The 22111-nt window shown below is 44.1% G+C and overlaps 1 protein-coding gene across 1 annotated transcript in view; it reads left to right on the forward strand.

Annotated features, from left to right (window-relative positions):
* Positions 1 to 22111, forward strand: part of LOC141148395 (interferon-induced very large GTPase 1-like) — a 188110-nt gene that overhangs the window by 94898 nt on the left and 71101 nt on the right. The window contains exon 3 of the mRNA XM_073635858.1: positions 16406 to 16693. Within this exon, the coding sequence (XP_073491959.1) occupies positions 16406 to 16693 (288 nt within the window). The remainder of the gene's footprint in view (positions 1 to 16405; positions 16694 to 22111) is intronic.

Below are 22111 nucleotides of genomic sequence, written 5' to 3' on the forward strand. Positions count from 1 at the left end.
GAAAACCAAAGCCCGGGGGAGGGAAAAAAAAAAGGGAAGGAACCACAAAGTTTGGATGTGGTCATGACTGCACATTACAATAATTCATTTATAATAATGCACAACTAATGCATCCACGTATGGAAGATTGCACTGATATACACATCATTATGATCAACTACATATGTATTATTATTCCTCTTTTCGAAAGATATATTATTTCTAGTAAAGGCAACCCTGGTCCAGACAGCTATCCCGGAATTGGCTGCAATAAGAATAAACGTCTGGCAACCCCATGATGTTCAAACATGGTGAATGTTGCCAAAGCGGGGGAGAAAGAGAGGATAGAACAGGGGAGGGGGAAGAGGAAAGGAGGGGGAAAAAAAAAAAGGGGGGGGAGAGGAGGGGGGGGAAGAAAAAAAGAGCCACGCCTAGCAATTATATCCTGGTCTATGTGGTCAGATGCAATTATATCCTGGTCCAGAAATCACCTTTAAACGCTCTCGATCTTTGAGAGATACTTTGGTGAGTAGCCACCATCGTAATCAGACCACGTTAAAGTCTAAATCACCAGGCACCTACCCATGTGGCAGGTGCAACTATTGTCCCTTCATTTTAGAAGGGAACAATGTCACTTTTCCCAATAATAACATCTGGACCCCCAAATATAGAACCAACTGCCAATCGGTTGGTTCTGTATACTTAATGAAGTGTCGCTGCGGGGCATTTTACGTGGGAAAAACAAAGCGCCCACTTTTCTGTAGAATCAGGGATCATGTGTCCCTTATATCCAAACATAGGATGGAAACACCCATTAGCTGTCATGTAGGGCTATACCACAATTTTGATTTAAAAGCCATAGGCTTCTTCAGTCTCGAACATATTCCGGAGCATGAACGAGGCGGTGATATAGACAATAAACTTCTCCAATTGGAGACGAGATGAATCTACTATTTACAGGCTACTCAGTCCCCTGGCCTCAATGAGGGGATTAGCTATAAGCCTTTTCTATAAACACCACCCCTCACTGAGCTTTGCCACTCATGTCCTTTTGGGAGAATGCGCCCTGTTTTTGAGTGATCCATCTGACCACATAGACCAGGATATAATTGCTAGGCGTGGCTCTTTTTTTTTTCCCCCCTCCCCTTCCCCCCCCTCTTTTTTCCCCCTCCTTTCCTCTTCCCCCTCCCCTGTTCTATCCTCTCTTTCTCCCCCACTTTGGCAACATTCACCATGTTTGAACATCATGGGGTTGCCAGACGTCTATTCTTATCGCAGCCAATTCCGGGATAGCTGTCTGGACCAAGGTTGCCTTTACTAGAAATAATATATCTTTCGAAAAGAGGAATAATAATACATATGTAGTTGATCATAATGATGTGCATATCAGTGCAATCTTCCATATGTGGATGGAGATTAGGAGTGCATTATTATAAATGAATTATTGTAATGTGCAGTCATGACCACATCCAAACTTTGTGGTTCCTTCCTTTTTTTTTTTTTTTTACCCCCCCCGGCTTTGGTTTTCCCTCGTTTTTACCTCCCCAGTCCAGTGCCATTTGATTCCCGTATGGACGCCCAAGGGTGTGTACTAGGTTGGGCACACATCCCCCTCGGGCTCTTTCCCTCTGGGGGGGTGCCAACACGGTACACCTTGAGGTCTCCTCATGGCCCATGGCATCCCGGCTAACCGTATAGCCACCAAACCATCTGTCCAAGTGTTCCCACTCTCTTGCTTCAGCACTGTCTCCAATGGATGTCATAGTGCTGTTGTTGGCAATCGGAAGCAGTATCTACTTCCGGTCTGCTGTTTCCGGTTCCGGGTATTCAGTCCAGGGACCTGGAACTTCCCCTTTGCGTCCGCTTGGCGCCGGTGCAGCGTGATGACATACGCAGCATTTTGGCGCCATGGGGAGGGATATTTAAACCCCACACATCTAGATGCTTGTTAGCAGTTTGGGAGCTCATGCTAAACATGGACGCCGGCACCAGGTAAAACTTACATTGACCGTCAGTAGGTCTAGCACTTTGCGATATACTCATCTGAAAACTAAGCACTACCCTTGGTGCCTTATTTGTTTTTTACTTTTTTTTGTAATATAGGAAGTGATTACCCTTTGCGATCCATCTTCTTTGGGTGTCTCTTCAGTAGCACCAATAGAAACGTGACGTAGCTTTTCAGCTTTCCACACAACGGTGTGATATTCTTTTAATATGAGCAGGTGCTCCTGAAGATTTAAAGACGCAGTTTATACATATATATATGCTTTTTGTTATATAAAACCCTAATATAGGTACATGTATCTTTATATATGTTCTTTCAGAAACTATGGAGTAGTTCTATCCCCTTTCCGCATAGGTGCCTTTTTACAATCGACATCGTGCCATTAGTCCTCATGAGCTCCTAATATAAATATTTCCCCATATCCTGGCATGTCGGTGAGTATGGTCCACTGTTTAGTTTTTGCTGTGGATTCTTTCTCCCCTCCCCTGAGCGTATCTTTACTATCTATGATATATGTTACAGATATTGTAATCATTTTTTCTGCCTGTGATGGTCTTCATCTATAAGAACACACATCCCTCCCTATGGGTGATCAGGCATTTTTCTGGACTACAGGGGGGAGTCAAATCTGGGGGTACCCCTCCTCCCCTCTCCTCTCACTTGACACTTCGGGTCCTGCGACTTCCCCGGAACTCTTTACAGAGGTAGGGAGTTGACGTAGGGGATGTGCTGGTTGGGAGCATGTGGGAGGGGGGAGGGTGTAAGCCTGGGCTGGGGTTGTGTGTGTGTGTGTGTGTTTTTTTTTTGGGGGGGGGGGCTGGTGCAATTTTTGCTATTTTGCAATTTTTGCAACGTTTTGCTTTTGTTTTTGAAGGGGCTTTTGGTGGAGTCATGGTTGCACAAGTTAAAGAGCTTTCAAGTTGTATAAATACTAATGTTTCATGTATTTTTTCTATGCATTTACTTTTTTGTTTTCTTCTTTAAACATCTAAGGTTGATTTTATCATGAATACTGTTATTGAATAATTGAAAAGCCTCGTCCATTTTCCTGATGAAGCCTCCCTGGCGAAACATGTTGAAAATTTGTGGACGTGGTTATGATCAGACTTTTTGGTGACTACAGTTCTTTCCCTTCATTTGTCAATATTAGGTTGAGGATGTTTACCTTTGACTATGAATGTAAAACTGTTTTCACATTTTTACTATTCTTCTTTGTAAAATTGTATTAATAAATATTTGGTATAATTTTTAATTGATAGTACTCTTTCTTACACTAGGTGTACCTTTAAAATCCCACTTCTCACACATTTCTTTGTTTTACTATTAACAGGGATGATGGTACATATAAAATGTTTCTAGTATTATTGGAAATACTGATCTCTACCCATTTAGCTCATCAAAAATGTCAGAGGTCAACTATAAATTGCTCACTAGGTGGCATTACACCCCAGCTAGATTACACCAAATGTTCCCCGCCAGTTCCCTATTGTGCTGGAGGAACTGTGGGAACAAAGCTACTCATGCGCACATATGGTGATTTTGCCCACTTATTCGTTCATATTGGGATGTCATTCGCGATCTGATTGTCCAGATTTCTGATGTCAATATACCCAACGACCCATGGACTATCCTTTTCCATGCTACAAAAACTCCCATAAGTTTGTATAAACGTTCAATCATTCCTCATCTCCTGAACACACTGCCAAAGCCTTAATTCCCACTGTATGGGGCCAACCAACAACCCCTTCTATAAAAGTTTGGCTACAAATGGTTGACAACGTACACCTTATGGAGAGTATTACCCACAATATTAGAGGTACCTCCAAGAAACATTCTCTAATCTGGGATTCTTGAATAAAATTTCAGTCCACCTCCTCATATAAGGACCTTATAACACAAACCCCTTAAATCTGTCAATTAAACTTAGCCATTTAACATATAACTTCTAATAATTCACCCCTCTTTTCAATGTATTGCCAGCAACCCCCCCTCCCCTCCTTTTAAGGTCTCTTCTTTTTTTTTTTTTTTTTTTTTTCCAAATAACATTTTTATTATTATTTCGTTTTTGCAGTACATTATGCATTAACAAGTGGTGAATGTCGCAGTATTACAAAAGTGCAGATTTTCTGTATAGAGTGCTAGTATTCAATTGCTATGTTCCAACATTTAAACTTTGCAAAGTGCCAACTGAGCGTCATCTTCTGTCATTTAATATGTCTATTGGAAAGTTTATAACTTTAACGTGGTTGCAGAATCACAACCTAGTTCTCTGTAACTTATAAAAATCACATGTGTACATGGTATAGAAGAGTAGAAGGGGATAGTAGGAAAAGAGGAAAATAGAAGGGGGGGTATAGTAGGTATATCAACGGTGGTGTTACCTGGTCATGGTGGGTCCTCCCGGAGGTGCCATAGCTCCCAGACCCTGTTATGTGCTTCCAGTCTATCTTGTAGCCTGGCTGTCATCTTCTTCATCATCTCTATATCCTTTATTCTAGCATATAGATCCTCAGCAGAGGGGGGGAGGAACGTTTCCAATGTAGTGCTATAAGGCATCTTGCCGCCGTTAGTATGTGGCGAACCAATTTTTTATATGGAGTGGGAAGTTTAAGTGGCGATAGGCCTAATAGGAAGAATTTTGGGGACGCCTGGACTTGTGTGTCCAAGAGGCGTGCTAGTAATTGTTCGACTGTGGACCAGTAGGGAGTTAACAGTGGGCAGCTCCAGTATATATGTATGAAGGTGCCCCTTGCTCCCTGACATCTCCAACATCTATCGGAGCTATTGGGGAAGATGGTGTGGAGAACCTCTGGGGTCATGTACCACAGCAGGAGGATTTTATAGGAATTTTCTTTATATAGAGAACATAGTGAGCTCTTTGCTGTTTGATTCCATATGATCTGCCATTGTGAAATGGGGAGTTCCTCACCGAGGATCCCCTCCCATTTAGTCATGTACAGGTGTTTACCCTGGCCATCCTCAGAGAAGATGTTCAGGATCTTGTATATGCTCGATATAAGGCCCTTCTGGTTGTTACCTGCCAAGATAGTAGTTTCAAACGGTGATGGTGGTGATTAATGTAGGGTGGAAGTTATGGTGAGTGCATAGTGCCGGATTTGTAAATACCCGTAAAATGCCTGTCTAGGGAGATCATGTTTTTTTTGTAATTCGGCAAACGGCAATAGTTTCCTAGTCCTGGGGTCCACCAGGTCTCCAAAGTGGAATAAATTCCGGGACGTCCAGGGATGTGACATTTGGTAAGTTAGACTATCTGGCACTTTGGGGTTACAGATGAAAGAGGTCAGAAGCGATTTATCTGATGAAAGATCATGTTTGGGGGCCAGAGTACGCCACGTCCGTCTCAAATGGGACATGGGACCCAGCATACGTTCAGGGGCTACGTCTGCATTCGCACTCCACAACAGATTATTTGGATGTATGGGAGCAAGCCATCATTTTTCAATTTCTGTCCATTTGTTGTAAGATTTGTGGGTGTACCATGAGGCTATTGCTCGTAATTGTGCTGCGTAATAATATTTAGTAATATTAGGGAATGCTAGTCCTCCCTCATTGCGCAACGCCATCAGCACCGATCTCGGAACCCTGTGTCTTTTGTAATTCCATGTATAATGCAGTAGGTCAGATTGGAGTTTTTTCAGTTGGGAGATCGGAATTGGGATGGGTAGTGTTTGGAAGAGGTATAGAAGCCTCGGGAGGATATTCATTTTTATTGAAGCTATTCGGCCTAGTAGTGAGATGTGGTGTTTTTTCCATTGAATCAGTGAGGATCTTATGGATCGGAACAGTGGTGGAAAATTTTCTTGGTAGAGCGTATTAAATTTAGGTGTGATACATGTACCCAGATACTTCAGGGAATTCGTCTTCCATGTGAATGGAAAATTGGATTTTAAGAGTGAGACCTCCGTGGGAGGGATATTGATGGGAAGGGCCTCTGATTTTGATGCGTTTATCTTATACCCTGAGAGAGCACGAAATCGATCTAGTTCTGTTTGCAAAATCGGGAGAGTAATGTGAGGTTGAGTTAATGTGAGTATGATATTGTCCGCGAAGAGGAAGATTTTAAACTCCCTTCCTCTAACCGATATTCCCCGTATATCCGGATTACTCCTAATGGATGCGGCAAGGGGTTCAACGCATAGTGCAAATAGCAGGGGCGAAAGTGGGCACCCCTGCCTGGTCCCATTTGCTACTGAAAATACCGGGGATAGTGCAAAGGGAGTCCTGACTTGGGATGACGGGCAGGTGTATAAATGTCTGATGGCTTGTAGGAAGGGGCCCTGAAATCCCATGAATTTTAAGGTGGCAAAAAGAAAAGGCCATTCCAGGCGATCAAACGCTTTTTCTGCGTCTAAGCTTAGCAGCAGGGCTGCTTGGTGCTCTCTGTTCGCCACTTCCACTAGATCTATAACCTTTCTGGTATTGTCGCCGGCCTGTCGCATTGGGACGAACCCCACCTGGTCTTTATGGACCAGGGAGGGGAGAATCTGGTTTAGGCGGTTGGAGAGTAGTTTGGTGAAAATTTTAAGGTCAGAGTTCAGTAATGCAATGGGTCTGTAACTTGCGCAGAGGGAAGGGTCTTTATTCGGCTTAGGGATTAAAGTTATAAAAGAGCGTTGCATATCTGGAGGTATGGTGGCATCGTGAAGAAAGGTGTGGAAGACCTTGCGCATATGTGGAAGCAGTATGGGGAGAAACTTCTTGTAGTATTCGTATGGGAATCCGTCTGGTCCCGGGGCTTTATGAGATGGAAGGGACTTAATGGTCATCTCTATTTCCTCATCTGTAATCTGAGTGTTCAATGTCAGCAGGTCAGAGGGTGTTAAGTGGGGAATTCCACTGCGTTCCAGGTATGCTCGCATTTTATGGGATATGTCTGGTGAGGGGGGATTACTAGGTATATCTGGGTTATTGTATAGATGTTTATAGAAGTCCGCAAAGACATTAGCAATCTCTTTGGGATGGGAGACTATGTGCCCCGATGTGTTTTTGATCTGATGTGGCGTTTGCATGTGAAATTTGTCACGTAATTTGTTAGCTAATAGGGAGTGTGCCTTGTTTCCCTTGTCGTAGAATACTTGCTTCAATCTTGTCAGTGCTTTTTCTACCAGGCCTAGGGTGAAGTCCTTTAAAATTGAGCGAAGTCTAACAACCTTCCGAAGGATGGGTATAGAGGGGGTGATTTGGAGTTTACGTTCGGCCAACCTAAGATCCTGTTCAGTTTTTGTCTTTGTAGCTAGGGAGTCTTTTTTCATAGCGGAGGATAAGGCTATACATTTTCCGCGTATGACCACCTTATGGGCTTCCCAGAGGGTGGATGGCGATATGTCCGGAGTGGTATTTTCTATGAAGTAATGTTTTAGGGTGGTATGTAGTTCAACTTGGGAGGGGAGATGTTGAAGAAGAAATGTGTTAAGCCTCCAGTTATAGGATTTACGGATGGGGTTATCTAGTTCTAGTTCTAGTAGAATAGGGGCGTGGTCTGACCACGAGATAGGGAGTATTTGGGCTGTTCGTGTAAGTTTAAGTGTATGATTGTTAACAAAGAAGTAGTCTATGCAGGAGTGTGTGCGGTGGGGGGCGGAATAAAATGTGTACTGCCGATCACCCGGGTGAAGGACCCTCCAGGCATCAAAGAGCGCATATCGTCTGGAGATTTGTCGAAACAATCTAGAGTCTCGGAGGACACCTGGTGGAGACACCCTGGGGCCCACCACCTGACGATCAACAGCTGCTGATTGAGTGAGATTAAAATCTCCCCCCACCACCAAAACCCCGGGGTCTGATTTAAAGATGCGTGTGTATACTTTAGAGAGAAAATTATATTGTTTAGTGTTAGGTGCGTATATAGCACACAGCGTAATAGGTTGTGTATGCCAGTGTCCGTGTAGAATAATAAAGTGGCCTCCAGGATCAGAATAATGGCTCGCGCAGGTGAAGGGGATACCCTTTTTGAGTAGTATGGCCACTCCTGCTTTTTTTTGAGTACTAGATGAGAGATACACCTGTGGAAAATATCTGGAAGCGAATGCGAACGAGCCCTCTTTATTGAAATGTGTCTCTTGTACTAGTATAATATCAGCTCCCGACTGTCTGAACTCCCGAAGTGCCAGATGCCTTTTTCTGTTAGAGTTCAGGCCATGGACATTTAAGGATAGTAACTTTGCCATCTGTTTACATGTGGACAGGTGTATGTCTGCTTACCCAGTGATGATGCACCAGGGTCTGAGGTCAAAAACCCGGAGCCGGCACCCCCCGGGAGGAGACCAGGACCATTCACCCGCACCGCTGTATGAGCTGGGTTCCTACAAAAAGGGAAAGAGAGGGAAAAGAGTTGGGGAAGAAAAAGATGATTAAGTAAAGCCAAGTGGAGACAAAATGCACACATTATCAAACTGTAAATGGCCAACAGGCCTAGGTAACACGGAGTTCCAAGTGTCCGCCCGCCGCCAGCCCGATTGGGGTGGCAGAGAGGGGTCACACGGGGATCCGCAGCCAATAAGGCGGTATAAAACACTTATATAAATCCCTGAACTAAAAATCAGGAGGGGGGGGTGGAAAGTGAACGGTAGAGCGTCTACTCTTTCGGAGCCCGATCTTAGCAGGCCTTAGTAGCAGTGTAAACTGTGGTTTAGTGGCAATTTGGGGGGTACTGAACTAGCATGTCTGACCAATCTTAGAGTCCCGAGCAGGTAAAGTCATTATGACAATGTAGTCATATTCTGTAGAAAGGAGTGTGAACTATATTAAGACAATAATACTGATCAGTTCCTGTGTTTGGCAGGCTTGCGTGGTGCTTCTGGGTTTCGGGGCCGGTTAGAAGAGGGTATTTTCTGCCAAACTGTAGGCGGTGATGGGGGGGTGGCCACTAAGTCCCATTCGGGTAGCTGTGGGGGTTGAATCTCCAGGGTGTTGCAGAAGACTCGGAGGTCTTCCGGGTATCTCAACACAGCAGAAGTTCCCTGTTGTTTTGCAGTGAGAGTAAAGGGGAAACCCCATCTGTAAGGAATTGCTTTGGATTGCAGTATTTGCAATAAAGGTTGCAGTAGTCTGCGCTTTTGCAGTGTGATCCAAGACAGATCAGGGTACAGCTGTATTTGTGCTCCTTCAAAGACGATTTTACGTGCGATACGAGCTTGTCTCATGATAGACTCTTTGAGAGGGTAGGAGGTGATTCTGCATATAACATCTCTTGGTTTCGATGCAGGTCCTTTGGGTCGCAGAGCCCGGTGAGCTCTGTCCATTTCTATGTGTTTCGCGGGGGGTTCGCCCAATAAATTGTTAAAGATGGATTGCAGGGTAGTTTGCAGATCTTCGTTGCCTTCTGGTTCTGGGATCCCTCTCACTCGGATATTGTTGCGGCGCCCCCTATTGTCCAAGTCCTCTATGTGCCTTTGCATTTCTCTGAGGAGTAAGCGGTGTTCTGCTCCTTGCAACTGTGTTCTGTGGACTGCTATTTTGGTTTCTTGGATCTCTTCTTCCGCTCATTTCCACTCTGTCCGCTAGGTGTTTGAGTCCCGTTTGGATGACCTGGATTTCTGTGCGGCAGGTTGATTTTACATCCTCTATGAGTTGTTTAAAGTCCTCTTTGGTGGGCATTGCCTGGAAATATGTGTGCCATGGAGATGGCATATGTTGGTCTTGTATAGGGCCCAGATGATGGCTTGGCGGGGTCGGAGCTGGGGGTGGAGAGCGTGGGCTAAGCGATCCTGCTTCAGATGATCGGTGTGACCCGGGTGCTGGGGGTTCCCACGGCTCAGACCACATCAAGGCCTGTGGTAGCTGGGGGGTCTCTCATGATGAGTGTCCGTTGAGGAGCATGGAGGGGTGCTGGCTTTTTGTGCATACGTGGGGTTAATGGGGGGCAGCCTTTTAGAGACGCTAGTGTCCCTGGATCTAGAGAGTCTTTGCGTCTTAGGTGGGGGGGAGGATGCTGCCATGGCCCACAGTGTCCCATCCTCCTCTCCCTGCACATGATGCAGCTCCACTGGGGGGTGAGCAGGGCCTGGTAGCGGAGGAAAGTCCTGGGATAGAGCCGAGGGTGTTGGGGACAGAGATTGCTGTTCCTGGAGGTAGGGGTCTGAGGTCGCCCTCAGCAGCCTCGGAAATGCCGCTGAGCACTGGTTATAGTGCTGTGCTCGGATGGCTGCGGCGCTCGTGCCTGCCAGGCCTGGGGATCAGGGAGGGTGGATGGACTCACCGCTCCTGTGTGTGTGGCTGAAGTTGCTGGATCTGTCGCCGCTGGAGAGGGATCCGTAAGGCATCGCTGCTGTGTGAGCTGTGGCGGCTGCTCGCGTGGAGACATCTGTCCTCCATGTGCCTGTGTGATCGGCGCCATCTTGTCTCCTCCGGCCGGAGCACCTTCCGATTGCAGGAAGAAGGCACGGAGGTCTGCGGAGGTCCCCGGAGGGGGTTGGGATGTGCCCCTGTGTTTTGAGGATCGAGTGGTCCGCGATTTGCCCATGTGGGAGTTGTTGTTTGTCCCCCAAAGTGCCTATGTTGCTGCGGGCTGCTGGAGCTACGGGATCAAGCGTCCATCGAGGTCAGCTTCCGGTCACGCCCCCCACCGTCTCTTCTTTTACCTTTTCTTCTCTTCTTTTATCTCATCTATTCTCTTTCCTATCATCTCTTTTTTCCTACTCATTCTTTGTTGTTCTCTCTTATTCTTTATTCTCCTTAAACCAAAGCAATATTTTTTCTCAATTACGTTTGGAATAAAGTGCTCACACAGTAATGCCCCGTACACACGGTCGGATTTTCCGATGGAAAATGTCCGATCGGAGCGTGTTGTCGGAAATTCCGACCGTGTGTGGGCTCCGTCGGACATTTTCCATCGGATTTTCCGACACACATATAAGCCTTTAAATTGAGCACTTTTGATTTCTCCCATAGACTTTTAAAGGGTAGCAAAGAGAGGACACAAAGAAGAGGGAAGGAAATGCTGCTCACCCCTGGTAGTGAAAACAAAAAAAGGAAGAGGATTTCCCCAGGGTGGGGTTTTTCGGCAGCAGAGTAAAATTATTGAACCAATATTATATAAAAATTATTATATTTTATTTTACAAAAAATGATGTAACTCAAAAGTTAAAAAATGAGCTCTAGTGTAGAGTGTTTGCAAACCTTGTAGGATCAGATACACATTATACAGACATATTTCCATAACAACATTATACAAATATTGTCAACATCAGAAAATAAAACCCCTTTTGATGAACACACGCCCACAGCAAGGATATATATAGTTTAAGAGATCCTACACTTGTAGTCCCTCTACTTGGTTGGTCAGATATTTCTGCAGCTCCTACACTGTAAGTACACTCTCTTGCAATGTGCTTCTGCACCGCTCTAGCCCTATATAACTATGATCGGTTAACTATACTGATTATGTACTTATAATTTTTTACAAATTTTTATAATATTATCTTCCTTTTTTTTTCTTTATACATATATTTTTAGACTTGTCGACTCGGTTCGGATATTTATCCACTGAGCCTGACACAACTTGCGGCCAATCCCGGGCTAGGTCACAATTTAGTCTGATCATATAGGGCGATACGGTGCAGCCTCATATTTGCTTTTACACCTCTTGAGGTAAACACTTAAGATTATTTTGTGACTTTCATGTCTGGTTCTATTGTGGGCACTCTTTTTTCACTGTAGTCACATTTCTTGTTTTTGCGCGTTTGGTTTTTGCTTGCTTCCCAGTATGTGCAGCATATACTGCACGTACCATTTTTTTCACCCTCACAGCTTGGAGTACTCACAATCACCTACACACTATGTTCTTCTCATTCTACTTTAAACCATTTTATTTTAAGGAGCTGGTGTACACCACTTGGACTTTTCATTTTACTCGACTTTTTAACTAATTGGTTATTTTAACCATTCGTACGCACTCCTTTCTTCACTCATTACTTTTTCTCACTCATGCACAGTGGGGCAAAAAAGTATTTAGTCAGACACCAATTGTGCAAGTTCTCTCACTTAAAAAGATGAGAGAGGCCTGTAATTGTCATCATTGGTATACCTCAACTATGAGAGGCAAAATGTGGAAACAAATCCAGACAATCACATTGTCTGATTTTGAAAGAGTTTATTTGCAAATTATGATGGAAAATAAGTATTTTGTCAATATCAAAAGTTCATCTCAATACTTTGTTATATATCCTTTGTTGGCAATGACAAAGGTCAAACGTTTTCTGTAATGCCCTGTACACACGGTCGGATTTTCCGACTGAAAATGTGTGATGGGACCTTGTTGTCGGAAATTCTGACCGTGTGTAGGCTCCATCACACATTTTCCATCGGATTTTCCGACACACAAAGTTTGAGAGCAGGATATAAAATTTTCCGACAACAAAATCCGTTGTCAGAAATTCCGATCGTGTGTACACAAATCCAACGGACAAAGTGCCACGCAAGCTCAGAATAAATAAAGAGATGAAAGCTATTGGCCACTGCCCGGTTTATAGTCCCGACGTACATGTTTTACGTCACCGCGTTCAGAATGATCGGATTTTCCAACAACTTTGTGTGACCGTGTGTATGCAAGACAATTTTGAGCCAACATCCGTCAGAAAAAATCCTAGGATTTTGTTGTGGGAATGTCCGAACAAAGTCAGACCATGTGTACGGGGCATAAGTCTTCACAAGGTTGTGACACACTGTTGCTGGTATGTTGGCCCATTCCTCCATGCAGATCTCCTCTAGAGCAGTGATGTTTTGGGGCTGTCCCTGGGCAACACGGACTTTCAACTCCCTCCAAAGGTTTTCTATGGGGTTGAGATCTGGAGACTGGCTAGGTCACTCCAGGACCTTGAAATGCTTCTTACGAAGCCACTCCTTCATTGCCCGGGCGGTGTGTGTGGGATCATTGTCATGCTGAAAGACCCAGCCATGTTTCATCTTCAATGCCCTTGCTGATGGGAGGAGGTTTGCACTCAAAATCTCACGATACATGGCCCCATTCATTCTTTCATGTACACGGATCAGTCATCCTGTTCCCTTTGCAGAGAAACAGCCTCAAAGCATGATGTTGCCACCCCCATGCTTCACAGTAGGTATGGTGTTCTTTGGTTGCAACTCAGCATTCTCTCTCCTCCAAATATGACGAGTTGTGTTTCTACCAAACAGTTCTACTTTGGTTTCATCTGACCATATGACAATCCTCTTCTGGATCATCTAAATGCTCTCTAGTAAACCTCTGACAGGCCCGGACATGTACTGGCTTAAGCAGGGGACACGTCTGGCACTGCAGGATCTGAGTCCCTGGCGGCGTAGTGTGTTATGGTGATGGTAGCCTTTGTTACGTTGGTCCCAGCTCTCTGCAGGTCATTCGCTAGGTCCCCCCGTGTGGTTCTGGGATTTTTGCTCACCATCTTTGTGATCATTTTGACCCCACGGGGTGAGATCTTGCGTGGAGCCCCAGATCGAGGGAGATTATCAGTGGTCTTGTGTGTCTTCCATTTTCTAATTATTGCTCCCACAGTTGATTTCTTCACACCAAGCTGCTTGCCTATTGCAGATTCAGTTTTCCCAGCCTGGTGCAGGTCTACAATGTTGTTTCTGGTGTCCCTCGACAGCTCTTTGGTCTTCACCATAGTGGAGTTTGGAGTGTGACTGTTTGAGGTTGTGGACAGGTGTCTTTTATACTAATAACAAGTTCAAATAGGTGCCATTAATACAGGTAATAAGTGGAGAACAGAGGAGCCTCTTAAAGAAGAAGATACAGGTCTGTGAGAGCCATAAATCTTGCTTGTTTGTAGGTGACCAAATACTTATTTTCCACCATAATTTGCAAATAAATTCTTTCAAAAATCAGACAATGTGATTGTCTGGGTTTGTTTCCACATTTTGTTTCTCATAGTTGAGGTATACCTATGATGACAATTACAGGCCTCTCTCGTCTTTTTAAGTGGGAGAACTTGCACAATTGGTGGCTGACTAAATAATTTTTTGCCCCACTGTATATACTTAACACTTTGAGGCCACAGTCTGCATATAGGGTATGCATGCAGATGGGTGCCTCTCACTTGACTACCTAATTAAGGAAATATTTCTTGATACAATCTTTCTGATATACATTATGGGTGTGTCTCTTAGTGTGTTTTTGGGCTTTCGCTGCAGGTGTGGCCTGCTCCCCAACCGATCGTCTGGCCAGATGGGGTGCAATTTTTAGTGTGACTTCTCGTAAGCCACATCGTTGGACTCTTGCTCTGGTGCTGGTGGCCGTGCCAGTGGAGGTGTTTTTGTGACCCCTCGGGGAGAGAGAATAGGCACTTCTTTTAAAAGCGGACCCTCATATAGGAAGCCCTTTGTTCTTAGGACACGCACTATTGGGTAATTATATCATATAGGAGTACTGCACATTATTCTTACTATGCGTAATTAAGTCTTTACATGTGTACCTCTTTTATATATTCCTTAACCACTTCCCTACCCGCCCATAGTCATATGACGTCCACAGATGGGATCTCCCATCCTGGGTGGACGTCATATGACGTCCTGGGATTCCCGGACGTCTAGGGGGCGGGCGCGCGCGCGCCGCGTTCCTCGGGACCCGGTGCGTGTGCCCGGCGGCCGCGATGTCCGCCGGGCACCCGCGATTGCCCATTAACCGGGCCGGCATGTGGATCTGTGTGTGTAAACACACAGATCCACAACCTGTCAGCTCTGAGGAGAGCGATCTGTGTTCCCAGAACGGAGGAACACTGATCGGTCTCCTCCCCTAGTGCGTCCCCTCCCCCTTCAGTTAGAATCATTCCCTAGGAAACATATTAACCCCTCCCCGCCCCCTAGTGGTTAACCCCTTCACTGCCTGTCACATTTACACTGTAATCAATGCAATTTTATAGCATTGATCGCTGTAAAAAAGTGTTTGGTCCCAAAAATGTGTCAAAAGTGTCCGATCTGTCCGCCATAATGTCGCAGTCACCAAAAAAAAAATCGCGATCGCCGCTAAAAAAATAAAAAAATATATTTTTTTTAAAAATCCCATAAATCTATCCCGTATTTTGTAGACGTTATAACTTTTGCGCAAACAAATCAATATACGCTTATTGCAATTTTTTTTTACCAAAAATATGTACAAGAATAGGTATCAGCCGAAACTGAGGAAAAAATGTGTTTTTAAAAAAAAAAATTGGGATATTTATTATAGCAAAAAGTAAAAAATATTGTGTTTTTTTCAAAATTGTCGCTCTTCTTTTGTTTATAGCGCAAAAAATAAAAACCGCAGAGGCGATCAAATACCACCGTACACACCACAGTACAACGTCGCACGACCGCGCAATTGACGTTTAAAGTGCGACAGCGCTGAAAACTAAAAATTGGCCTGGCAAGGAAGGGGGTGAAATTGCCCGGTATTGAACCGGTTAAACAGACTGACCTCTGAAGAAGACCCTGGATATATAGGTTGAAAAGCGTCAGATTTTATTTTCTGATGTTGACAATATTTGTATAATGTTGTTATGGAAATATGTCTGTATAATGTGTGTCTGATCCTACAAGGCTTGTAAACACTCTACACTAGAGCTCATTTTTTAACTTTTGTGTTACATCATTTTTTGTAAAATAAAATATAATAATTTTGATATAATATTGGTTCAATAATTTTACTCTGCTGCCGAAAAACCCCACCCTGGGGTAATCCTCTTCCTTTTTTTTTTTTTTTAGACTTTTAAAGGGTGTCCTGCGGCTTTCGAATTTGTCGCGAACACCCCAAATTTTTCCCTGTTCGGCGAACTGGCGAACAGCCGATGTTCAAGTCGAACATGAGTTCGACTCGAACTCGAAGCTATTCTCTAGCTATACTAAAAACTCAGCCTGTTCTCCTCCGATGATTAGACTTCTGCTGACACCCTCCCCACACAGCCATTCACTGGGAAGATCAGTGTATCGATGTTTCTCCTCCCCTAGCTCTTATACAGCTGAAAACGGAGGGAATGTGATCACTTTTAAAAAAACTGACAAAAGGCCATAAAAACAATGCATGGACATGCACAAAACACGAGGTACAACTAACACATTTTGGGGGTGCACCCCCTTCCTCAGAGCTAGCTAAGCTCTGAGGAAGGGGGTGCACCCCTAAAATGCGTTAGCTGTACCTCATGTTCTGTGTATGTCCATACATTGTTTTTATGGCCTTTTGTCAGTTGCATTTTGTGAGGACCCACTTTTATATAAAACATTTTTATTATTAAATTATCTTTGGTAATGCACTAGGTGTGCGTGCCTTCCATTTCTGTTTCTCTTGCAATTCCATTCAATGGTAATGTATGGATTTTCTATTTATTGTACAGTATGTATTTCATATATGGAATGTAAAATACATGTGCATACTTAATAGACAGGCTGAAAGGACTTGGTGACTGATGGCAAACACTATATGGTATTCCTTTTCAGGTGATGTAGCCAAACAATTAGACATCATAGATTCCGGCGATATGAAAAACCTGCGTGACCTGGAGCCTTCCAGTCTTGCAACTCCTCAGGCCCGTAATGTAGCAGGCCCGGAACTGGAATCCCACAGCTTTGTCACTCCTCCGGTGCATAAAGATCAGGTCAAGGAAACTGGAGAGAGAACAGATCAGCTAACAGATGGCTTTTTACAAAATGAAGAGCCAAACTGTAAGAAGATTCCTGACGATCAGACCAAGCCTTCATCCTGTGATACATCTCAGGACTTGGATGGTGAGTTACCTTTCCGCTCCGACTCTACTTAAAATCATCATAGTTTCTAATTTTCTCTAACTTAAAAGGCATTTTCAGTTAAAAAGTAGAAGTTGGGAGAAATGACTCCATTAATTATTAACAAGCATTTCAATTACCTCTGATTGTGTCATGCGTCCAGTAAACGGTATAGTACTCCAGCCACTTAAAACATTGTTTGGGTCAATGGTGGGCCTTAGAAAGGGGGAATATAACCTTCACACTCTTATATGGTTGACAGTTACATTTTTACTTTTGATCTAATAAGCATACATGGGTAGGGATGAGATTTGGACTTGGGTCAACTATGAATTCAAGCTGAACCCAATTTGTTCACAATTTCCTGAATACGCAAAATAACTGGCCATATTTGGCCGGTTTGCCTGACTTCTGAATCTTATGGGGCGTACACACGGTCGGTCTTTTCGTCTACAAAAGTCCAACGGACGCCGATGGACTAAAGCTGGCTGGTAATCCGATCGTGTGTGGGCTTCTTTGGACTTTCAGCGGACTTTTTCAGCCTCAAATCCGACGGACTTTAGATTTGAAACATGCTTCAAATCTTTACGTCGTAACTACGCCGGACCCCGAAATCCGCTCGTTTGTGTGCTAGTCCGACGGACAAAAACCCACGCTAGGGCAGCTATTGGCTACTGGCTATGAACTTCCTTATTTTAGTCCGGTGTACGTCATCACGTACGAATCCGTCGGACTTTTGTGTGGTCGTGTGTAGGCAAGTCCGTTCGTTAGAAAGTCTGCTGCAAGTCCGCCGAAAGTCCGCCGGAAGTCTGTCGGACAGGCTGTCGGACTTTTGTAGACGAAAAGTCCAACCGTGTGTACGCGGCATTAGACTGCTTCAACCAGAAGTAATCTATTTTGTTGTGGTAGCTGGTTGTCATCTCCCACACAGAGTATTTATTCCTGCTGAAGTGTATGGGAGCTTAATCTACAGTGTCAGCCGCACAGCGTCATTGTTTGTTATAAGGCAGGAAGAGATACAGAAGCCATAAGTATCTAGCTTTTGGAATGCAATATGGATTCCAATCATGGCTTTGTAAGGCTTGTCAGCAGGACTAAATCCTCTGTCTGCATCATAACAACCAATGAAGCTGTGTGTTCAAGTATCTTCATGTTTCAGGCTGTATTTGCAGATCCTTCTGTGAACCGAACACAGGCCAATTCGCTCACCGCTATACTTGAGAAATTTTCAAAACCAATGGGCCTGAGAATGATGATAGAAGAAAAGGTAGAGTAAGGGGCAGCACTAACATTGGCAGCACCAAAACCTATTAAACAGTTGCAGCATGCATTGAAATATTGCCAATTGTGGCACACCACAATTAATTGAAGTGGTGCAAAATAGTGGTGAAGGAAAAAATGTTCTGGCATCAATATGATAAATATCTTTTCAGCTGTGGTGAGCTGTAGTTCAGTGAGTGCGACTGCATCTGATGTAATGTACAGTAAGTGGGCATTATTAAAATCATTTGGTCCTGATAATTGAAAAAATCTGTTAAACAACACAAAGTGAAAGATGGGCTTTGACAATTCCCATAATTATGACAGAGCTGAGCAGAAGATATCCATTCAAAAGGAGAGGAATACTGCTCATCTCTCAAGTGTAAAACGTATAGAGCAGCCGTCACTAAATGGCAGCCCGCCACTCAGCAGTCATTGGTTGCGCATCCCAGCAACCAATGACAATGCGTGTGCGTCCCGCTCCCTGCTGACTATCTCGTGGCTCCTGACCTCACTCCCTGCCGGCTGTGAGTTATGGTGTGATGTCATATGGGCGACCCGCCCCCTTCAGCAAGATTCCCAGTGCAGCTCCCGCCCACTGTAGCTTGCTACCTTTGCCAGCTCCCGCTCCCTGCCTGCCCTCAATGTATGGTGGGTGTGTATTTCATTGATATTTACATGGGCACGCTGATGGGCCCACTTTCTGTTAAGGGGCTCACCGATGGGCACAATTGATGTAAAGGGGCACACTGATGGGGACACCTGATGTGAAAGGAACAACTGATGTGATGGGCACACCTGATGTAAGGAGGCACTCTGATGACGACACCTAATATAAGGGGATACTCTGATGAGGACACTATGTAAGGAGGCACTGTGATGGGGGAACCTTATATAATGGAGAATTCTGAAGGGCACAAATAATGTAAGGTTGCACACTGATGGGAGACACAAGATGTAAGTGGCCTTCCGTTGCAGAAACCTGATGTAAGTGGGCACTGTGATGGGAATATATGATGTAAGGTGGCACTCTGATGGGAACACATTACTTAACCACTTACCGACCGCCGCACGACTATATACGTCCTGACTTTGAAGAGGGATATCCCGGTAATGGCAGCAGCCGCTGCCACAACCGAGCCATCCATCTCTTCAGGTGGAGATTCGGTTAACGATAATGGTGGTCTCTGCGGCAGATTCGCCGCAAGATCACCGTTATTGGCGGCGGGAGAGGGCCCCTCCTCTCGCGCCCTCCGCCACTTACTGGAGCCGCCGGCAGTGGCGGAGGTGATCGGGACCTGTCCGTGGCTGGGTAAGGAGACAAGTGAGGCTAAGATGGCCCCCACCCGTCTCCATACCATAGCAGAGCGGAAGCGACGTCAAAACGTCACTTCTGCCCATACGTCTTAAAGGCACATTTTTCTGTTGTAATTTTTTTCAAATGACAATTTTTTTTTTTCCTTTTATTGCATTTAAGTCCAAATATGAGATCTGAGGACTTTTTGACCCCAGATCTCATATTTAAGAGGACCTTTCATGCTTTTTTCTATTACAAGGAATGTTTACATTCCTTGTAATAGGAATAAAAGTGACCCATTTTTTTCTTTAAAAACAGTGTAAAAATAAATAAAGTAAAATAAAATAAATAAGAAAAAAAAAAATATATTTTTAAAGCACCCCGTCTCATTGAGCTCGCGCGCAGAAGTGAACACATTTGTGAGTAGGGCCCGCATATGAAAACGGTGGTCAAACCACACATGTGAGGTATCACCACGATCGTTAGAGTGAGAGCAATAATTATAGCCCTAGACCTCCTCTGTAACTCAAAACATGCAACCTGTAGAATTTTTTAAACGTTGCCTATGGAGATTTTTAAGGGTAAAAGTTTGCGCCCGCTCGTGGAATGGCGTCAGTTTTGAACTGTAACATGTTGGGTATCAATTTACTCAGGGTAACATTATCTTTCACGATACAAAAAAAAATGGGCTAACTTTACTGTTGTCTTATTTTTTTATTCAAAAAAGTTAATTTTTTCAAAAAAAGTGTGCTTGTAAGACTGCTGCGTAAATACGGTGTGACAAAAAGTATTGCAATGACTGCCATTTTATTCTCTGGGGTGTTAGAGAACAAAATGTATAGTGTTTGGGGGTTCTAAGTAATTTTCTAGCAAAAAAACGTGTTTTTAACTTGTAAACACCGAGTCTGAAAAAAAGGCCCGGTCCTAAAGTGGTTAAGGGGGCACTCTGATGGGGATACCCAATGTAATAAATTACTCTGGTACAGGCACCAGATGGCTTGCACCCGAGGGTACTTAGGGAACTCAGTCAAGTAATTGCCAGACCATTGTTCCTAATTTTTACTGACAGTCTACTGACTGGAATAGTACCAGCTGATTGGAGAAAAGCCAATGTAACACCAATATTTAAAAAGAGCACAAAATACATCCCTGGGAATTACAGACCAGTTAGATTAACATCAATAGTATGTAAGCTCTTGGAGGGGATGATAAGGGACTATATACAAGATTTTAGTAATGAGAACGGTATCATTAGCAGTAATCAGCATGGATTCATGAAGAATCGTTCTTGACAAACCAATCTAATAACCTTCTATGAGGAGGTGAGTTGCCATCTAGATAAAGGAAGGCCCGTAGACGTGGTGTATCTGGATTTTGCAAAAGCATTTGACACAGTTCCCCATAAACGTTTACTGTACAAAATAAGGTCCGTTGGCATGGACCATAGGGTGAGTACATGGATTGAAAACTGGCTACAAGGGTGAGTTCAGAGGGTGGTGATAAATGGGGAGTACTCGGAATGGTCAGGGGTGGGTAGTGGGGTTCCCCAGTGTTCTGTGCTGGGACCAATCCTATTTAATTTGTTCATAAACTACCTGGAGGATGGGATAAACAGTTCAATCTCTGTATTTGTGGACGATACTAAGCTAAGCAGGGCAATAACTTCTCCGCAGGATGTGGAAACCTTGCAAAAAGATATGAACAAATGAATGGGGTGGGCAACTACATGGCAGATGAGGTTCAATGTAGAAAAATGTAAAATAATGCATTTGGGTGGCAAAAATATGAATGGGGGGAGAACGTCTGGGGGAATCTAGGATGGAAAAGGACCTGGAGGTCCTAGTAGATGATAGGCTCAGCAATGGCATGCAATGCCAAGCTTCTGCTAACAAAGTAAACAGAATATTGGCATGCATTAAAAAGGGGATTAACCAGCAAACAATCCCATACAAAGACACTAACTCGCTGGAACCGATGGGTCCTTTGGTACTCAAAAAAGAATTAACGATTGAAGTAAGGTTTAACAATTGAATGCCCTGTCTCTCTACTCGCCTTTCACTTGAAGCTCCCCCCCCCCCCCTTCCCTTATTCCACCTTGCCCCTCCTTCCTCTTGCACCCCTCCCCTCCTTACCCCACCCCTCCTTCTATCATTCCAGGTCAACTGTTCTACCCTATGTTTATAATCGCTTTGTTAACGATTTTTTCTTTCTCATAGAACGTTATTCATAAAATCGCTATTCAGACTATACTTACAATATCTAGTCTGTAAACTTACATTTACATGTTCATGTTCCTGTTCCTTACTATGACTTCATAACCTGTAATATGTAAAACTCAATAAAAATTTATTGGAAAAAAAAAGGGGGATTAACTCCAGAGATAAAACGATAATTCTCCCGCTCTACAAGACTCTGGTCCGGCCGCACCTGGAGTATGCTGTCCAGTTCTGGGCACCAGTCCTCAGGAGGGATGTACTGGAAATGGAGCGAGTACAAAGAAGGGCAACAAAGCTAATAAAGGGTCTGGAGGATAATAGTTAAGAGGAAAGGTTGTGAGCACTGAACTTATTCTCTCTGGAGAAGAGACGCTTGAGAGGGGATATGATTTCAATATACAAATACCGGACTGGTGACCCACAATAGGGATAAAACTTTTTCGCAGAAGAGAGTTTAACAAGACTCGTGGCCACTCATTTGAATTAGAAGAAAAGAGGTTTAACCTTAAACTACGTAGAGGGTTCTTTACTGTAAGAGCGGCAAGGATGTGGAATTCCTCTCCACAGGCGGTGGTCTTAGCGGGGAGCATCGATAGTTTCAATAAACTATTAGATAAGCACCTGAATGACCGCAAAATACAGGGATAT

This window comes from Aquarana catesbeiana, linkage group LG06 (assembly GCF_042186555.1).
Source record: "Aquarana catesbeiana isolate 2022-GZ linkage group LG06, ASM4218655v1, whole genome shotgun sequence".
Taxonomy (NCBI): Eukaryota; Metazoa; Chordata; class Amphibia; order Anura; family Ranidae; genus Aquarana; species Aquarana catesbeiana.